The sequence below is a fragment of the Ylistrum balloti genome, unplaced genomic scaffold (genome assembly GCF_031769215.1).
Source record: "Ylistrum balloti isolate Yb309-2 unplaced genomic scaffold, AGI_CSIRO_Ybal_v1 Utg369788, whole genome shotgun sequence".
Taxonomy (NCBI): Eukaryota; Metazoa; Mollusca; class Bivalvia; order Pectinida; family Pectinidae; genus Ylistrum; species Ylistrum balloti.
This window is the reverse complement of record NW_026781973.1, coordinates 80,067-100,782: the sequence shown is the minus strand read 5'-3', so window position 1 is coordinate 100,782 and position 20,716 is coordinate 80,067. Positions and strand designations below refer to the sequence as shown.

The following is a 20,716-nucleotide window of genomic DNA, read 5'->3' as shown; positions in this document are numbered from 1 at the left end:
CTATTGTCGTAGTATTATCAAAAATTTACACCACTTGATTGTAACCAAAGAGTACGACTAGAATCTGCAGGTTAATAATAACAGAGGCATGGCGCTCACTTCCAGTTCAGGAATTCCAAACAAATCATGGCAGCCATCAAATATCACTTTAGAGACGAGGTATATATACCCACCATTAGTTATGTGTATACATTATCAGCTGTAGTATTTAAGGCCTGCAAAAGCCACTCCAGCACAATTGTTTTTAGAGCTGGGTTGTTTGACAATTCGTCCCTTTTGATGCTCATTGTTAGTAATCACAATATGCTGGGGACGAATCGTCTGATTATATTGTTGAGGCTTTCTGTAATATAATGTGATTAGAAATGAAAATGACATTTTATTTGGCGTCGTTTATAAGTTTAACAATCAAAAGTAACACAGTAAAGCCATTTTTATGACACCACTAAGGTAATAAATGTGTAGGGAGTTGGAGTTAAGTTAAAAATCATGATACATGAATGTTTCAGGGCATATGTATATAGTGATAGCCAACACAGACAATGTTATACTCTATGATGCTGGTGTAGCAATTTGGGTGATGTATGTTGGTCAAGGATACAAAACTGCACCGGCAGTCAGTCTCAAACCTCCAGACTTCATAGTCACTTGCTGGTCAGTTGCCAAACATGCCACTATTGTTCTGTGCTATGATATTTAGGTGCATGTAAACCACCAAACATGCACACATACCCTTGGGACAGGTCTACACAATGACAGTGGACTTATATTATCTGTACCTAGAAAAACATATACGTTTGAGGACTTTGAGAATCAAGGTTATCTAGCTGGTATAAATTCATATATATACACATGTATGTGTGTATATTTATCTACTTTCAGTATGGGAACAATTGTCCTGGAACTGTACTGGAAACATGCTCCAAACACTTGTAGAAACTTTGCAGAACTTGCCCGAAGAGGCTACTATAATGGAACCAAATTCCACAGAATAATTGAGGACTTTATGATACAAGGTGGAGACCCGACTGGGACAGGTAGGAATAGATTTGGTTTGGAACATACATATATGGTTTACTTAATAGTTTTTTTGGGGCCAATATCGGCCTCAATCACAATTGAAATTGTTTCATCTTTATGTCAAGTTTCAAAATTTGTTATTTATTCTCGAAAACTTTCTTCCCAATTAAACAATTTTTATTCAAAGTGGATGAAGCTAAAATGCCCCATCCCAAAGCCATAAAATAAATGCCTGTATTATGACACCTTAAACATTCAGGGACATATGTTAGGATTATACGTTATGCATTTTACGTTATGGAGATAATGTCTCAGTATATTAAAATGCAGTTAGAAGCTTTATATGTACAATTTGTTGATAGAATTAACCTCTTTAAAGTTTCTCAAAAGCAGAAAAAAACTTAGATGAAGAGCAATGATGAGCTGGCAAACAATTGGTTATTTAGCAGAATAGTATGAACTTAGTTGAATATCAATCGAAATGCATTGAATGGATTGCCTGTTTTTTGCCCATCTATTTATATTGCTGTCCTGTTAAAGGATTCAGTACTGTACTGTACTCTAAGAAGCCTAATCTCTTAGTAAAAAGTTATGTCAATGGCACCTTCCACTACACACACTCCATCCGGGCATAAAACCTAATAATGTCTGTTGCTCAGGCAGGCCCTTCCTCACATACTCCAACCATGAATAATGTCCATCAGTCAACATCCCCAATACAGTAAATTTAGTTGCCCCAACCTTCCACTCATTTTCATTCAGGAAATAATGTATAATATCTGTTGCCAGTGAACCCACTCACCCCCACCCCTTACTCAACACCCCTTTCAGGGTAAATTCAGTTGCCCCAACCCTCAACTAAGGAACAATTTTTGATAATCTGTTGCCCCTGAACCCACCCACCCCCACCCTGACTCAACACCCCCACAGAGTAAATTCAGTTGCCCCTACCCTCCACTCAGGAATAATGTCTGATATCTGTTGCCCCCGAACCCCCCATCCAAGACTTTTGGTAGAAGTATCTTCAAATAATAAAACTACACATTTTGTTCAACACTTTAGGGAGAGGTGGAGCATCTATCTATGGAAAGGAATTTGATGATGAGATTGCAGACGATCTTAAACATACTGGTAAGTAATTGAAGAACATGGCATTGTACAATGTACATGTAGGTATTCCTCACCTGTCACTGTACTGTAGGACATCACCTTGTACAGTTAGGTATTCCTCACCTGTCACTGTAATGTAGGACATCACCTTGTACATGTAGGTATTCCTCACTTGTCACTGTACTGCTGGACATCATCTTGTACATGTAGGTATTCCTCACCTGTCACTGTACTGCTGGACATCACCTTGTACAGTTAGGTATTCCTCACTTATCACTGTACTGCTGGACATCATCTTGTACATGTAGGTATTCCTCACTTGTCACTGTACTGCTGGACATCACCTTGTACATGTAGGTATTCCTCACTTGTCACTGTACTGCTGGACATCACCTTGTACATGTAGGTATTCCTCACCTGTCACTGTACTGCTGGACATCATCTTGTACATGTAGGTATTCCTCACTTGTCACTGTACTGCTGGACATCATCTTGTACATGTAGGTATTCCTCACCTGTCACTGTACTGCTGGACATCATCTTGTACATGTAGGTATTCCTCACTTGTCACTGTACTGCTGGACATCACCTTGTACATGTAGGTATTCCTCACCTGTCACTGTACTGCTGGACATCATCTTGTACATGTAGGTATTCCTCACTTGTCACTGTACTGCTGGACATCATCTTGTACATGTAGGTATTCCTCACCTGTCACTGTACTGTAGGACATCATCTTGTACATGTAGGTATTCCTCACTTGTCACTGTACTGCTGGACATCACCTTGTACATGTAGGTATTCCTCACTTGTCACTGTACTGCTGGACATCACCTTGTACATGTAGGTATTCCTCACTTGTCACTGTAATGTAGGACATCACCTTGTACATGTAGGTATTCCTCACTTGTCACTGTACTGCTGGACATCATCTTGTACATGTAGGTATTCCTCACTTGTCACTGTAATGTAGGACATCACCTTGTACATGTAGGTATTCCTCACTTGTCACTGTACTGCTGGACATCATCTTGTACATGTAGGTATTCCTCACCTGTCACTGTACTGTAGGACATCACCTTGTACATGTAGGTATTCCTCACTTGTCACTGTACTGCTGGACATCACCTTGTACAGGTAGGTATTCCTCACCTGTCACTGTACTGCTGGACATCATCTTGTACATGTAGGTATTCCTCACCTGTCACTGTACTGTAGGACATCACCTTGTACATGTAGGTATTCCTCACTTGTCACTGTACTGCTGGACATCACCTTGTACAGGTAGGTATTCCTCACCTGTCACTGTACTGCTGGACGTCCCCTTGTACAGGTAGATATTCTGCAGAATAATCATGATATTGACATTAAAACAAATCAGGCCATGTACACTTCTAAATATGTATTTAATTCATGTAGACAGCAGCAACTGTAGATTGAAACAATCAGCACCAGACTCACTCATTCTTCATCAGGCAGTTGTACTCTTCTAAAATGCCTATAGTTTATTTGTTCGATGATTCTCATCAAGGAATGAAAAAAATTCAGTAAAGTCTGACTATCACTGCTTGTGAACATTAACATGAAAAAAGAGAATGTTTAAGGCACAGCTGTGGACACTCTGTAAGTAAATACACAACTGTAATGTATGTCAATTATTGTTTTAGCTAATTATCTCAACATATTAACAGGAGATTACCAGTTGTATTCAGGAAACTTGTGACGCAGACTGTTACTATATCATGAGACATTATTTAACACTCTTTTGTTTCCATTTATCTTCATACCAACAGGAAACTCTGCTTTAATAACCTTTTCCAGGAGGTATTGGGATATAAAATGTCTGTGATTTGTTCTTTCAAAAACTCTCAATTTTGTCATTTTTGATAAATGGCTTGAGTAAAACCTAATTTTCCTTATGCTACCATTATAATTATGAAGCTGCTTAGTCAAATGATGAATACCAAAAACTGACACCACCAATAGTAAAACTATGCTTTGTACCAGTAAGAAAAGTGTATGGTGAAATAATTAAAGGAGAATACAAAATATGCTTGTTATTTATTTTCATGTATAATATTAAACAGAATGATGGTCTTGTAGTAAAACAAAACACAGAAACAAAATTAGCAAAATATCTATTTTGGTCTTCTGTCTACACAGTCTTACTTATTTGCAGGGGCTGGGATCTTGTCTATGGCTAACAGTGGGCCCAACACAAATGGCAGTCAGTTTTTCATAACACTAGCTCCCACACAGTGGCTTGATGGCAAACATACCATATTTGGTCGGGTATCATCAGGTATGCAAGTTGTACAAAGAATTGGATTTTGTGAAACGGACCAAAACGATAAACCTGTTGATGATATAAAAATCAGCAAAGCAGTACTGACGTCATCCTGACCACAGCTCAGTCAGATTACAATCATTTCATCATCATTAAAGACATGGCATATGTACCTGGCTCTCTGTGTGATTTGTTACAGATATCCAAACACTTAATATAACAGACAGGTGATTTGTTACAGACATCCAAACACTTCACATAACAGACACGTGATTTGTTACAGACATCCTAACACTTCACATAACAGCCACGTGATCTGTTACAGACATCCAAACACTTAACATAACAGACACGTGATTTGTTACAGACATCCAAACACTTCACATAACAGACACGTGATTTGTTACAGACATCCAAACACTTCACATAACACAGTGATTTGATACAGACATCCAAACACTTCACATAACAGAGACCTGATTTGTTACAGACATCCAAATACTTCACATAGCACAAGGATTTGTTACAGACATCCAAACACTTCACATAACAAAGACGCTGATTTGTTACAGACATCCAAACACTTCACATAACAGACACGTGATTTGTTACAGACATCCAAACACTTCACATAACAGAGACCCGTATTGTTACAGACATCCAAATACTTCACATAACAAAGACCCGATTTGTTACAGACATCCAAACACATCACATTACAAAGACGCTGATTTGTTACAGACATCCAAACACTTCACAAAACAGAGATCCAATTTGTTACAGACATCCAAACACTTCACATAACAAAGACGCTGATTTGTTACAGACATCCAAACACTTCACATAACAGACACGTGATTTGTTACAGACATCCAAACACTTCACATAACAGAGACCCGATTTGTTACAGACATCCAAACACTTCACATAACAGACACGTGATTTGTTACAGACATCCAAACACTTCACATAACAGAGATCCGATTTGTTACAGACATCCAAATACCCCACATAACAAAGACGCTGATTTGTTAAACATCCAAACACTTAATAGTACAACACAAAAGTTTTATTTAAAATTCCAGATAATTCAAACTGTACATTCCTACACATTTCAGATGTTCATAAGTTCAGATTTACGGAATCTCAAACAAGCAAGACTTGATGTTATGATGGAGCGTTACCGAAACCCGATAGCTCAGGAGTTAATCGTAATGATTGCAATGTCTTGACAATTTATCTAATGATCACAAAAAGTATACACGATTGAAGTTTTAAAACATGGTAACGATTTAAATTTAAATTTTGAAATGTTTAACTTTAGGTTATCGTCGACCTATCCCTTCCACTTCCTGTATACATGTATACCCCCGTAAATCAGACTAGACATGATGACCTTTTGTTAAGTATTTTCGTTCATATTTCGTAGCTTCCACAAAAGGAAAAAAACTTTGGAGAAGGTGAAATCTATGTGATAAATGTGTAATAGACAGTAGATATAAGCTTTAGAACGTCCCTATGGAAAGACTGTGAGGTACATGTATATTTTGTTCGCAACTGGGACGTATATTGAGTTTCTTATATACTCATGTAAATTAAGTTTAGTCGGTCCTTGAATCCTCTTCGCATACTTTCATAACACGAGAACGGACGACGTGGAACACGGGAAATATACATTCGCGACTCGTTTGTTTATGACGTCACAATGAAATTATGACGTTTACGGCAATAACGTCAAGGCGACAACAGCAAACATGCACGTATGCTTCTGAATTTGGTGAGTTATACAACACGTCTCCGATAATAGGTTCAAGCAACATTCTGCATAAACTAATGAATGACAGTATGCCAAGAACGCCGTCCAAAGTAAGAGCACGGCGTGAAAGCTTGCAGCACCTGCAAGAGATCCCTGTACGGGACACTGGGGCCGCCTCAGGGTTCGGTGGAGGACATGCAGTGAAGGTTACACCTGAATCATTAATATATCAAGATTCAAGGATTTCTGTCATAGACAAACGTCGTCTCTCCGAACCTCCCACAGACAACAGGCGGACATCTAACACACCTGCTGGAAACAGTCGAAGAACATCCAGTGCCAATGGTGTTTTTTTACCAAAGTCTGAGCAGACTTGTAACCGGTCGTCACCGTCAACCCATGTGGAATTATCAAATTTCCTGTATAATCTATGGAGAAGACAGGAGATGTGTGATATTGTGATACGGGTAGGAGGCACCGAGTACAAGGCTCACAAATTAGCCCTAGCAGCCTACAGTGACAAGTTTACTAGCCAGTATTGCGAGCGGATTCCAACCTCGATTTCCGAGGTGAACCTGTCTGCGTCCTCCATGGAAGCGGTGGAACAGGTGTTACAGTACATTTACACGTCCGAACTGAACATAACACTGGACAACGTCGACGCCGTGATTGGCTGCTCTAGACAGTTAGGCATTCACTCGGCTTTGGATATTTGTAAGAGGTTTTTGCTCGATTTTACCCCAGACAATCTGTTTGACATGTGGTGGATTGCGGACAAGCACGAGCTAGTGGACGTGTTGTCCAGTCTGGAGACAGCTGTGTGTAACCATTTTGGACAGTTGTACACATCGGTGGGATATTTGCGGGGACGTTTCGAACAGATTCGACATTTTGTTTGCAAGGACAACCTAGGTATTCGCGACGAACTTGACGTGTTCTTGGCTGTCGTGTCCTGGATAGACTTCAATAGGCAGGATCGACTGCGTCATGCCCACGATCTCCTTTCACGTGTCCGACTGGTCCACATCTCTCCCGAACAGTTAGCCACAGAGGTAGAAGTGGTAGATTACCTGTTCCAGATTCCCGCCTGTAATGCTTTGTTACTGTCTGCTTACAGGTACAGTATTTTTGTTTTTGCTTGATGGGTTTATCATCCCTTTAGCGGTCAGGGTCATATAAGGCAGGTTTCTCTGTACTTCCTGGTGCTACCTTATTGACCAAAATACTGGAGGCCATTCCAATATATATATAATTGTTTTGATAGCGGTCAACAAACATGAAAATAAATGTTGGTATCTGTGGAATTTAATATATAGTTTCTTCAGCTGGTATGATTGATCTGGATTTCGTTTGGTTTTTAACCCCCAAAAGTACACTACAGGGTACTGATTTCAACGCCATTTTTTGAAAGAGATCACAGATTAGTTGAAAAGTTACAGCTCACGAGTTGTCTCCCTTCCTTCTCTTTGGCGAATTTCCTGCAACATCTTCATGTTATACATTATAACGTTTACCTTGATACACGTATGTGTGATGTTGAAAAAAACCGTTCGGTTTTAAGCCCTAGTATCTCTATCCGAAATTGTAGTTTTCTGTAAGAAATAGTGTATAATTATCACAGCTATTCGGGAGACAGAATATCATAACGGCTTAAAATAAGAACTTTGATTAAAAAAAAGTTCTTAAATATCAGTTAACTACACAGAAAACTTAATTTCAAATGTAACCAGGTGAACTTGTTATACAATGTCACCATCGCGCGTATTCCGCACGTGCTGTGAATGATAGTTGTGTATGTGAAAGTGTGGCGCATGCATTGCGCTCTCCACTATCCTTATTCACCTGATCAATCCTCTAACTTAGCACCGGACCCGACACCCAGCACGCACCAGGTTCCATAGGAAGCGGTTTAGTGATCTATAGTAATCGTATTATAATAATATCTTAATAGGTTTCATTCTGTGTACCACCATATGTCCAAATAAAAAGTGCGGACGGTCCAAAGCAGGTAAGTCGGTTTTCAACCATTCCGACACTGCAATATAAACAGTTAACTTATACAAATCACGCCTGTTGACTCGGATTAAAGCGCCCGAGGGATCTTACTGTGGAAGGAAACCGGAGTACCCGGAATACACCCACGAATCGAACGTCTGTTGCCTAGGTGAATGGGGAGTGCAGTACCACTGTACTGTATTGACATTTAATTAGGATGTAAGGCATACTGCTAACTTAGTCCTTCTGACAGTGTAACATGTTGTAGTACCAACAGCTGACGACGACAGCTTCACGTTTTATTGTCGATTTTACTGTCGATGTGGAATAATTATCTACACACCTGACTAATGGCATATTAATGTTTTACTGTTATATACAAATCACCCGACAAATAATCCACTTATTGTGACACAATTAAGGAAGGAAGACCATTTTTGACTCGTGCCGTGTCAGAGCATGTGATGGCGTAATGGTTAGGAAGTCTGAAATTTCTTGGCTAGGCGATTAGATGCGAGTTCGAGGCCCTATCCAGGACACGAATCAAAACTTGTCATCCTCCGTTAATTGTGTTACAGTGACTTAAATATCAATTAATTCACATAACGCATCATATACAGTAATGTTGTTGATCCGAAGGTTCCAGGTTTGAATACCCTGTCGTAATTCTACCCGACTTTGATATATACTCAAGGGATAACGAAACGCAGGGTAGACTTTGAAGATGATTCTAGGCAAGACGTCGAGTATAATGTTCAAGATTTTAAAGTAAGAATGACTACTGCTAGTCAATACCGAGCATGTCCCCCATTCGCTCTCTCCACAGCCCTGATTCTCCTATGCAGGGAGCTCATTGGGATGTTGGCTAATTCTTCTAAGAGGGCTGCTCTCAGCTGGGTCAGAATAAGAGGGGGAGTCTGGCGTCGTCAAACCTACCTATCCAGCTGGTCCCACAAGTGTTCAATAACTGCTGTATGGCGGCCAGTCCAGTGGGTGGATATTGTTGTTAGTGAGAAAGTCGTGACAGATCCTCGCTTTACATGGGGCAGAACATTATCCTGCTGGAATGCGAGGTTGTTTTGCTGCAATAATGGCAAAACACGGGGTCGAAAGATCATCTCTATACCTAGCGACAGTTAATTTACCCCCTACCACAACCAGTGGTGATTTAAGTCTATGTGAGATTCCGCCCCACACCATAACCGATCCACTCCCAAACCTATCTGTCTCTACTACGCAGCAGTCGGTATACGACGTCTGCTCGAAACAGTCCGAACCTGGACTCATCAGTAAACAAGACCTGCCTCCATTGTCTCAATGGGAATATTCTGGGTACAGGTGCCGCCACCCAAGCCATACAACGCTGGCGACGAGCAGTGGTAAGGGGGAGACCAACAAACGGGTGACGTGGCCGCAGACCTACTTCCTGCATCGTTTCCCCACAGTTTTTGCATGGATAGAACGGTTATGAATACCTATGGGATGAAGGGCAGATTCAGTGGCAGCAAGGTGCCGTTTGCGCAGATGCGGGAGACGAATAAACCTGTCCTGTTATTGTGACGTCACAATTTCATGAGTACATTTACACAAATTTAACATACATGTTTTTGGCTGCTGAGTTTGGTTTGGTACATGTTACAATCAATATTTTGAAACCGTCACTGCATTTCATAAGGGTCACGACTATTACAACACACAAACTGGTCCTCAAATTTAAGTTTATAACGATTCGCATGAAAACAAAAAACACCACGTGCAATAGAGAATGCACGCTCTAATACCACTTTACGAAATAGTTGTATTTATTCATTTAACGAGTTCTTCGTCCGCTATTAACGGCCTTCGGTCTTTCAGCGGACGAGAAAAGATAGGAAAGTGAGTAGAAGGGAAAACAGGGAGCGAGTGGGATACATCGATGGTGTGGAGAGGGGCCGTCTATGCTACTTGACCTGTTCTTAACTTATAATTAGATGACAATCCCCTGGCGTAATTGTATACCTAGCCTTACCCTAAGCACGTCACATCAAGAGGACCTGTTAGGGACAGAAAGGAAGAGGAATGGGATCCTAAACTAAGTAAATTTTGATATGTTAATAATGTTTTGGAAGTCCGTCAAAATTACTTGATAAATAATCCCTATTGCTATTGGAACCCTAACTTCTTGGCCGGCGTTATCACGCCAGCTCTCTCTCCCCCCCCCCCCCCCCCCAAAAAAAAAAAAAAAAACACACACAGCGGGATTTTTTCGTGCTAGTTGAACATTCTGACACGGGCTACCATTATAAGTCCCATCCTACGAACTATGGGTTAGTGGCTATTTGTTAGTAAGTTGCTGGTGATGTTTTTTTGTGTCCGTAAAGGTATAACTCATCTTTCCAATTCTATATGCCACTATATAATATACTGTTCACATTATAATCGTTGTATAGAGTATCCTCAACATTACACGCTAATACTACATGCACAATAGTAATAAAATACTGTTAATTGTCAGTCAAAGACAACACCATTACCAGCAGAGCACCTAATGAACTTTCACTCATTTTATTTGCCTTTGTTAATTTTTTGGCCGTTAACTGAAATTTGAGCATTATTTGCCCTATAAGCACAATATGCATGCTATAAAGTACAATAACCACGCCCATGTCTTTAATTCACCAGGTATCACGCCCTACGATACAGCGGAAGTGACGTAGCCAACTCAATGACTGTTCAGCCACGAAGAACCCCTCATTCCGTCGTCGATTCAGACCCTGCCATGGGACGTAACTTTTGTCAGAATAACGCATTTACAACTCGTATGGTAAGAGACTGAAATGTCAACTTGCCTAAAAGGAAAATATCAAGTTAATTATAAGAACGAAGCAAGCAATTTAATAAACCACATACAGATGTACATGTAAACAAGAAAGGCCATTGTATGGTATCTGTAATAGGTGTTGATGACGTGTTAAAAACGCCAACGCGATCGACTATTTACGCATTGTCATTTAGATATGAAGGGATATTTGGACAAACTATACATGACTTTCTTTCTTAGATAGGATGAAGCTACAGGCAATTGTAAAACATTCAACTGTTGCCAAATCTAGTCTGAGAAATGGCATAGGCAACGTTTGAAAATGAATTGAAAAAAAGAAAAAATCAATTAAATATTAAAACCTAATAAATAAAACATAATTATTTAGCGCGTCATTTAAGATATCTGGTTTACACACCAGTAAACAAGAAGGGAGGAATATTTCTTATATGTACACTTTGAAAGCATTTTTTTCTTTTTTTGCGCTTCTTAAAAACAATATTCGTCGCACACGGGACGTTACACGCATCTATAGACGGAACAGCCTGACAACTGATGGAATAGCAAAACAGCTGATTCCAATTCATGGGAAAGTTTGTCACCTACAGGGATATAAACCGAAAATGGTTCCACAACATCGTCATTTTTATTACAATTCTGAGACATAATTTGGTATTTACATTTTTTTCGCATATTGCTTTGAGTTTTACTAGTTTATAGAAAATAAATTCACAAAATTCTAAACGCAATAGCGGAATCACACTAATTTTCACCGCAAGTCTCCGGTCCGGTTTCCTACACTCAAGACGTGACGTTTACCTAAGTGTAAACTTCAATTTTGGTTGGTAAGGCCAAATAGAGAATACACACCGGAACTATAGATAATCAGTTTTGATTTTTAATGTGGGTTATTCATAAAGTTTAGTCATTGAAATATTATAACAGGCAACTAATTCTGCACTAAGTAACAATATTCTGCATGAACTAATTGCCGAAAAATCCGCTTTTTGCTCCGTCTAAAATTAACGATTGCTTAGTTTGAAGTGTAATTCAACAGGGCTGTAACAATAGGATATCAACCGATTATTGTTGTAGTCGCAGTCTAGTCCTGTAAAAGAAAGCTACAAGACAACCCAAAAGCTAACTTCCCCTCCAAAGTCTTTTCATTTGAAAAATTACCACTCAATGACCGATGGTACATCAAACGTACCCCCTTCTGTGCATCCTACAACACTGCTGGCAGTGGGAGGAGTGGACCCCTTCGATACCCAGGCGGACGAAGCTTGTCGTATGGTGGAGCAGTACAACCCAATGTCAAACAGCTGGAACCATCTTACCACCCTACCGGAAACACGTCATCACCTGGGCGTCGCAATGCTTGACGGCCTATTGTTCGTGATAGGTGAGTCATTACGACAATCGTTGATTCCGTTTGTGATATCTTAAACTGCTGTTTAGTTAACGTATTTTTTATCTTAATTATCAACAGGAGGATCGGTACTGCTCAAAGACGACATGGAGAATCTAGCTAATCCTACTGATGTCAACTTCCGGTACGATCCAGTCAGCAATTTTTGGGCGAGAATCGCCTCCCTGAGGCAGCCCCGAATGTACTTGAGTGTATGCATCTTAGAGGGCATACTGTACGCCATAGGTGGAAACGATTCTTACGGCAGGTAAGTATCTACTGGCCACGGTGGATTCATAGCTATCCTCAACACTCTCTTTTCCTTCTTCAAGAACCAAACACCGACATGAAGTGGATCATTGTCTTTGGAAACGATGTTGCAGCACGAGATAATTCGAACTTAACATGTATCTCATGGTATTCAGAGTTCTTTTCGGCCGACGAAATATTTCTGTGGAAATATTGCTTTATGAATTCCAAAATACGAGTTATGTCCCTTTGTTTCCTTTTGATACTCTTTGGTGACTCAAGGAGAATCATTTGTAATGCTAAGTATTATGTGGTTGGTTGATTATATAACTATGTATGAGATAAAGGATGAACGTTTTACGAATCTTACACTTTTAATGGATTGCAATTTCTAAATAATTATCAACATGCTTCATTAAACATTCAAATGGAAAATTGTCATATATCATAGAACGATGGCTTCCCGTTACAGATCTCTTGAGTCTGTGGAGTTTTATGACCCTGACTTGGACCAGTGGGGGTTTATTGCACCAATGACCTCACCAAAAATAGGCGTGGCAGCTGCCGGTTACCGTGGGAAACTCTACGTTGTTGGAGGATTTCAGGAGATCGGTGGTCAGCGGACTGTTCTCAACAGCGTTGAGTGTTACGACCCACGGACGAACAGGTCAGTGACATTGACAATGCTTTTTGTAAAACCTTTATGTACTGATGTTATTAAACCAAATTCAGCAGCCGCGCTTCTTTCTATCGTTTCGAGTCTGGTTTCGGAACTTTCTGGTATGCTTTTTCCATAAACCCAATGCATCGACCACATTTCATATCTCCCTTCTCTCAGATATATTTATTACTCACATCAGTGACATTAACACCTTTTTGCCAGTTTCACATGACTTTGTCGTGTTTTTACCCCATCATATATAAATACGTACATATGTAATATGGTCTCTGGTGCATTGCCCGGTGTTGCTGAAACCATTCCGTGTCGGATGGGTTTTGAGATTTCGAAACATTATAAATTAGAAAGTTGGTGAATTTTGATATAGAATATCTATGGCGTTTGATGTTTAAGAACTAAACGACTTGTGTAATTGAAATTGCACGTTTTCTTCGGTCATGAATAAAACGCAAATCGGTCATGGTTTAAAATGTGATGAACCAGCAGTTAGATGGTGTATGGTATTGATGTTAAATGTGTATCGTTCAACGGTAGGGGTTCTGAAGGCCTAAAACGTGGTCATTATCGATGGAGAGGACTTTCACACATACTAAGAACCGATCTGTTTCTCTTACTGCGCTTACATCGTTGTGAAAGCTGTATAAAGTTCTTACTCTTTCCGTCATTTCAAACATGGAATAAATTGTTAACAAATGTTCGTTTTTAACGATACTATGCAAAAGTGTAGCATGGAAAGATGACATGCAACAATTACTGTAAGGATTAGCAAATCGGAGTGGTACCTTTTGTCCCACATGCCGTAAAAGGCCCAAGTCAACGTTTAATATAAAGATGAGCGGCGGTAGTTTGTTGTTTTAAGTATTTACTCTCCTAACTTTTACATGATGTATTTCAAACCAATATAATGCCTCACTACTTGCCAGATTAGAGTTCGCATTTATTGAAGACTGGGGACCAGTCCTAAAGGACTTTGCAAGTAGTTATTTACGTTATATTCATTTGCATTTGTCTATTATAGCTTATAGCTATTAGCCTGTAGCCTCTAGCACTCCGACATCTACTTTTGCAACCCACTCAGATTTAAATATCTTTATCACATAATCACTTGGTCAGTCTATCTAAGGTCGTTCAGTACACACAAGTCGATCTGTAGGTCGTTCTGGGGTCATCGCCCACGACAATCATATGACTAGTAACGTGACATTTTGTAACTCCTCAGTAACGAAAACAACCCGCACGGCGAAAGTATTTATAACCCAGAGGCCTGTCTGTTAATACGTCACGGTATCAAAATTAGACAATGTTACCACAATGGTTTGGAAAGATTGATATACCTTAACATGTCGCCATTGTGACGTCACGTTGACGTTACGTCAACAATTTGCACGTCGCCTCAGATAACATGCATTTATTTACAGGATTTTCAGGAATCTCTTCCAATACGTAAATTATTTTAAAGAAAAAAACCTTTTGATTAGACATAATGATGTATTGAAATGTAAACATATAATTGAACGGTTGTCAGATTATATTCATTGCCAATATGACTGCAATCTGAGTGACAGATAAATACTCATGACGTCCTATTCACATTGCATTCACATAGACAATAAATGCAATTTGACAACTGTTCAACGGTTAAATAATCAGAACAGAGTTATTCTGAAATGTAAAAGGGACACATTTGAGTCCCTGACGTATTTGTTCCGACAGTTTACAATTTGAGTGAAAGACAACAGAATACATTGAGAAAGATCTACCAGAAATGCGAAACATCGATACAGCTAGTAACTGTACTACTCATAACGAAAAAGACAATATTACTCTAGTTTTTCCTATAGCTCACTTCTGATTGCACATTTCGCCTATTGTAGTCTGACGGGTCGAGGTCATGTGTTAGTAACGGAGATAAGATTAGTCTGTGTGGATCTAGTCACTACTGACATACATTGGCAGACACACTGACCCAGTTACGTGGGAGTTCCTTATCTACCATGTAGATCTAGTGGGAGATGATATGTGGACATCGCAAACAAAATTATATCAGCACGACCGTCTTGTTTCTATTTGTAGGTTTCTCGTTGTCATGACATCACATGATGTCTGACGTGTTGGAGGAGATATAATCTTTGATAAGATGAAATGGAGCATGTACCGTATAACGTCCTGACATTCGTTTTTCTGTGATCCTATTCTCGTATACATAACACATGTTCTGTCATTATGGTTTTAGGTGGTAGGGGCCCATGTAGACTGGCTACCCGCCCCGAAGTTTTGTTTAGAAATAAATTCACTGCATTTTTCTCCTAGCTTATCACCTTATGACCTCTTCTTGTGACAAAAACAAGAAAATACTAATATGTCAACATGATCATAATCCAAGCTCAAATTTGATAAGACTTGGGTAAAATATGAACACGGAGACTCCTAAAAAATAGAAGGAAATGAAGACCACGTGTTCATCAAACGAGTCCAGCTTCATATCGCATAAAGAAACAGATTATTTGTCAATGACGACACAATAGCGACCGTAAAACTTCCCCACGATTTTCACCAAACTTTGGGTAGATTTCAACGGGACAGATTATAGGACTCGATTTTATTTATAATTCAAATATTCTAGTGACTATTATCAAGTGTCCATGCTGGTGGTTTGTGTAGCTTCGAGAGTCGTAGGAATGGTCTGTTGATACTACTCTCAAATGACTACAGTATGATAAGATCTATATTGGTTATACGATCTTCCAAAGTTTATCCTCAGAGATGCCCGCCATTTGGTATATTACCAGGTTGTCAGATTACCGGTAGTGGTCGGTTTGACCCTTTCACGCACACTCCAGCATGTTCGACAGTGTTACATGTAGTACACGTATGGACATGTATCAACAAATTAAGCAATGATAATGCTGGAACCATATTGTATATCAGTCTGCTTGTAGGCGGAATCTTGTCCGGACACTGGTTCTTCTTGAAGATTTTGATACATTTACTGCCATTTTGAGTTTTAGTCTCACAAGTTCTTTTATTTCATTCTTAACTATCCGAGGCCTTAATACATTAACAGTTTTACAGACCACGTCAGTCCGTATTCCAGCACAGATTGAAAGTAACTGAGGATACTGCAGACTCCTCCCGACAACAGTTAGGCCCTTAACATCACTGACGAGCCCTAAAAGGATGAAACAGCTGTATGACACAGTTTACTTAATTATTAGACCTAAACATCACTGACGAGTCCTAGAAGGATGAAACAGCTGTATGAAACAGGTTACTTAATTATTAGACCTAAGCATCACTGACGAGCCCTAGAAGGATGAAACAGCTGTATGACACGGTTTCTAATTCTAAATTTATAGTGAAATGAGATATTGAGTGTATTTCTCCTGTACAATCTTTCGAGGTTGCAGGTGGTGGGCACTGCTGGTAAACGTTATGGGACACCTCCCCCTCCCCCCTTCCCCCCTTTTCCCCATCTATACATTGATATTTACTTCGACTAATTTTGATATTCCTCAGTCGCCTCCAAGGTATAGAAAAATTTAGGTCTAACATCTATGACGAGTCCTAGAAGTCCGCAGTATGATGCATTTTGCTTAGATTTGTTGTAATATGTTTATTTAAATTTGTATTAAAAGATGTTAGTAACTCCTTTGTGTCTTTACACGTCTCTTAGAAACAACTCCATATTAAACTGTCACGATGACCTTATGAGTAGACTAGTAAATTGCGGAAGATTAGAAATAAATATCTCCTTTCTTGGATAAGGATGTTCCTGAAAATCTGTGGCATGGCTGAATTAAGTGCTGCCCTGGATAAGTTAATGTTTCTAGTAGGAGATTGTCTTAAGTGTCTGTTCATAGATGATAAAAAGAATGCATATACCATTAGATAATTTTTGTAGTGTTTTGTCATACTACAACTATTGTACAAAAGACGTACAAGTTTTGCAATACATATTCATAAGAACGTGAAGTACATTTGAATGAAAATGATGTTTGCTGGTCACGTGAGCCGCCGAGACTAAAACTCAATTGGTGTTGTCTTTAAACTGCAATCTCGAATATTGTACAAAAGCCACACAAGTGAATAGCACAGTTGAGCAAAAAAGTGAATTAAACTGCGTCATATAACTATGACCCTGACTTGAACATTAGAAGGGGTTCGTGATAAGTTCACACAGATATTTGATCGGTTTGATATCTATGTACAGTGTATTTAGCTCTGACTTTGTATTAACAGGAGCTATTCACCTGCGTGTCTTTTGTACAATCTTTGTATTAAAAGGTGATATTCACCTGCGTGTCTTTTGTATATTCTTTATTACCAATTATATTTCACAGTTAATAACATAATCTTAATTCAAAGACACATTCGAACAAACCCAAGGGGAAAATAAGAACAAAATAGACCAGCTGTTCCAGAAGATTAAGCGTCTTCTGGTTCATCAATGACATCCGCCATGTAAACCTTGGTCATTCCAAGTAAGTAATGTCACATACCCAAATGAGATCAAGTTATACAACAACGGAAGCAACAGGCAAATTAATGAGCGTAAAATACGTCCTACTTACCTCACAAAGGAATTGAATATTTACCAACGAGATAAAAAGTTACCGGACACTTTGTAGACGTAACCACATTACTTCATCAAATACAACATTCTGAGAGAACAGTTAATGTACAATTCTGTCATAGTCATACACTCTGGTATAACTTAGTTTAGACTCTATGTCGTTCTTTGAAAACTTACTGTTAGAGAGGCCATTTAATGTACAATTCTGTCATAGTCACCCACTCTCTGGTATAACTTAGTTTAGACTCTATGCTGTTCTTTAAAAACTTACTGTTAGAGAGGCCATTTAATGTACAATTCTGTCATAGTCACCCACTCTCTGGTATAACTTAGTTTAGACTCTATGTCGTTCTTTGAAAACTTACTGTTAGAGAGACCATTTAATGTACAATTCTGTCATAGTCACCCACTCTCTGGTATAACTTAGTTTAGACTCTATGTCGTTCTTTGAAAACTTACTGTTAGAGAGGCCATTTAATGTACAATTCTGTCATAGTCACCCACTCTCTGGTATAACTTAGTTTAGACTCTATGTCGTTCTTTGAAAACTTACTGTTAGAGAGACCATTTAATGTACAATTCTGTCATAGTCATACACTCTGGTATAACTTAGTTTAGACTCTATGTCGTTCTTTGAAAACTTACTGTTAGAGAGACCATTTAATGTACAATTCTGTCATAGTCACCCACTCTGGTATGGTGTAGTGTTTTTTTAGATAGACTCTATGCTGTTGTACTGTAAAATCATGTATTTTCACGGAGCTAAGATTTGTCTCACGAAATCCATTACTGATTGTATCTGTTTAACATTTCGTCGGCATTTGAATATATTCATGATAAAGATAATGAACGTTTTAACGAAAATGAATTATTCTACAGTACATTGACACTTTTCGTATCACGATGACATAGTAGACATCTATGGGCGAAGTGAGTAGATTACATAAGTCATATTGAAAAAATATTAACATTGATGCAATATACGTTTGATGATTGCTCGATAATGAATTATTCTTGTTTTAGGTACCTAATTGTTGCTGTGCTTCCTTTGTGATTTTATTAAAACGGTTTGCGATATACAACACTTAGGTGATATCGCTTTAGGTAAAACACGATATCATTGCTCATCTGCGTGAAAAATGATAACATTGCTAATGCTCCATTAGTGAAAGGCGTGCAACTTGAGCTGGTGTAGTTTTCTTGCGATAAGAAATTGCCTTTACGACACGGAAACCTCATTGATGTCTTTTGGAATAATCGACAGACTTAGTGTTTCAATAATAACACTTCGAATTGTTGTCGTCAACAGCGATGTTGGTTTATTTTTATCTATTCTAAAATGGTTTAACCCTAAACAATATGTCCCCGGAATTCACATCACTATTCTACCGGATGCCTGAAAGATGAAGTGCCTTTGTCGACCTATAAGTGTTTCTATATATATATGTGAATAAAGCTTTTTGCCTCATTTTTTCGCCGGTATATTGACATTAGGAGACAAAAAGCATTTTAGTGATTCTGGGAAGCCTGTTATCAATCTATTGCAGCTGGACCATTAAGAACACATTGCCGGTACCATGTTGTCACTCCAACTTAGTGGAAGCCCGGGGGGCTTTGTACCTTCTGGGAGGTTCAACCATTCCCGTGGGTAGTGCCTCGATTTCTTCCTTAGCGTCGGTCTACCGTTACTCTGATGATGAAGACGTGTGGGAACTGGTCGCTAGCATGAGAATCCCCAGACATGACGCGGGGGCCGCTGTTATTGGTATGTTAAGCACGCGACACGGTGTAAATTAATAAGTAGTGTACAGATGTTTTAGCAGGTAGTCTTTACGCCATTCTACTTTTCTAGTGGGTTCGGACATGTAGTCATTTCAGCTTGGTTCCCCCATAATAAAACTCCTGATCAGTATTAAGCTATACCGGGGTACAAATATTTGTCAGAAGTTTCACAAAGAGATCAAACCACGATCTAGAGTCTTGATTCCAAGGTTAAACAATTAAACAACAAAGTCATCTCTTTGTAACGTCAGCGTTTCACTGTAAGCAGTATGGTTATATCTATATCGGTTTCAGCGACTTTTTTTTTTAAAGATTTGAATACTGATTTTATCCCTTCAGATGTCTCTTTGAAATATGAGCCCATAGGGAATGTTCTTTCCTTGTCTCTTAGTTTATGATTGGATTTCAGATTCAAGAATATTCGTTATCGGAGGGGTGAGTTCAGATGAGGGAAGAGCCCTAATGGACACAGAATGTCTAGATGTTGATCGCGACTTGATGACTTGGATAGATGACCTCCAGCCACTTGGACATCCTGTCCTCGGTATAGCATGTTGTACACTGGACGGCGGCGAATCAACTGTCAGAGGACGAGCTCATCATTAAAGCCACACTTGAAGGGTTTGAAATCTAAATTTAGACACGTTAGGATGTGAAGTAGGCATGATATCAAAAACACAAAAGGCACGCGGCTGATAGCTTACGCACACAAATAGGTGAGCTCTAACACACAGAACAGGGATATGAAAATATGCCTTCTTCTACACACAGGGAGGGGATCTGACAACATATATACATATGACGATAACCTCAACACATTCACACAAGATGGGGATCTGAAAGCTTAAAAATTCGCGACGAGGAGCTGAAAACTTATACGAACAAAACGAGAATCTCAACAAATTCAGACAAGGCGGGGATCTGAAAACTTATGCACACAGGACTGAAATTTGATAACTTTCACACAAAATGGGAATCCGCAGACTGATGCGACATGAGTGAAATTTGAACACATTTGTAGAAAGAAAGGATCTAACAAAGTGTACACATAGTTCGG

The 20,716-nt window shown here is 39.2% G+C and overlaps 2 protein-coding genes across 2 annotated transcripts; both read left to right on the top strand.

The window, feature by feature from the left end:
- The first annotated feature begins 71 nt into the window (after positions 1 to 71).
- LOC132544263 (peptidyl-prolyl cis-trans isomerase-like 1) lies at positions 72 to 4,589 on the top strand. Its single transcript, XM_060207835.1, has 4 exons — positions 72 to 159; positions 883 to 1,037; positions 2,083 to 2,151; positions 4,310 to 4,589. The coding sequence occupies exons 1-4, from the start codon at positions 89 to 91 to the stop codon at positions 4,531 to 4,533; spliced, it is 519 nt and encodes a 172-aa protein (XP_060063818.1). The 5' UTR covers positions 72 to 88; the 3' UTR covers positions 4,534 to 4,589.
- Positions 4,590 to 6,250: 1,661 nt separating this feature from the next.
- Positions 6,251 to 20,265, top strand: LOC132544251 (kelch-like protein diablo). The gene is made up of 7 exons (XM_060207824.1): positions 6,251 to 7,290; positions 10,830 to 10,971; positions 12,064 to 12,370; positions 12,458 to 12,644; positions 13,098 to 13,292; positions 19,425 to 19,642; positions 20,069 to 20,265. The coding sequence occupies exons 1-7, from the start codon at positions 6,251 to 6,253 to the stop codon at positions 20,263 to 20,265; spliced, it is 2,286 nt and encodes a 761-aa protein (XP_060063807.1).
- The last annotated feature ends 451 nt before the right edge of the window (positions 20,266 to 20,716 follow it).

Excerpts from the sequence above, each read along its gene's own strand:
- LOC132544263 (XM_060207835.1), top strand. The coding sequence starts at position 89 with ATGGCGCTCACTTCCAGTTCAGGAATTCCAAACAAATCATGGCAGCCA. Across the intron at positions 1,038-2,082 it reads TGGAGACCCGACTGGGACAG|GGAGAGGTGGAGCATCTATC; the intron begins GTAGGAATAGAT and ends TCAACACTTTAG. Across the intron at positions 2,152-4,309 it reads AGACGATCTTAAACATACTG|GGGCTGGGATCTTGTCTATG; the intron begins GTAAGTAATTGA and ends ACTTATTTGCAG.
- LOC132544251 (XM_060207824.1), top strand. The coding sequence starts at position 6,251 with ATGAATGACAGTATGCCAAGAACGCCGTCCAAAGTAAGAGCACGGCGT. Across the intron at positions 13,293-19,424 it reads TACGACCCACGGACGAACAG|CTGGACCATTAAGAACACAT; the intron begins GTCAGTGACATT and ends AATCTATTGCAG. Across the intron at positions 19,643-20,068 it reads CGCGGGGGCCGCTGTTATTG|ATTCAAGAATATTCGTTATC; the intron begins GTATGTTAAGCA and ends ATTGGATTTCAG.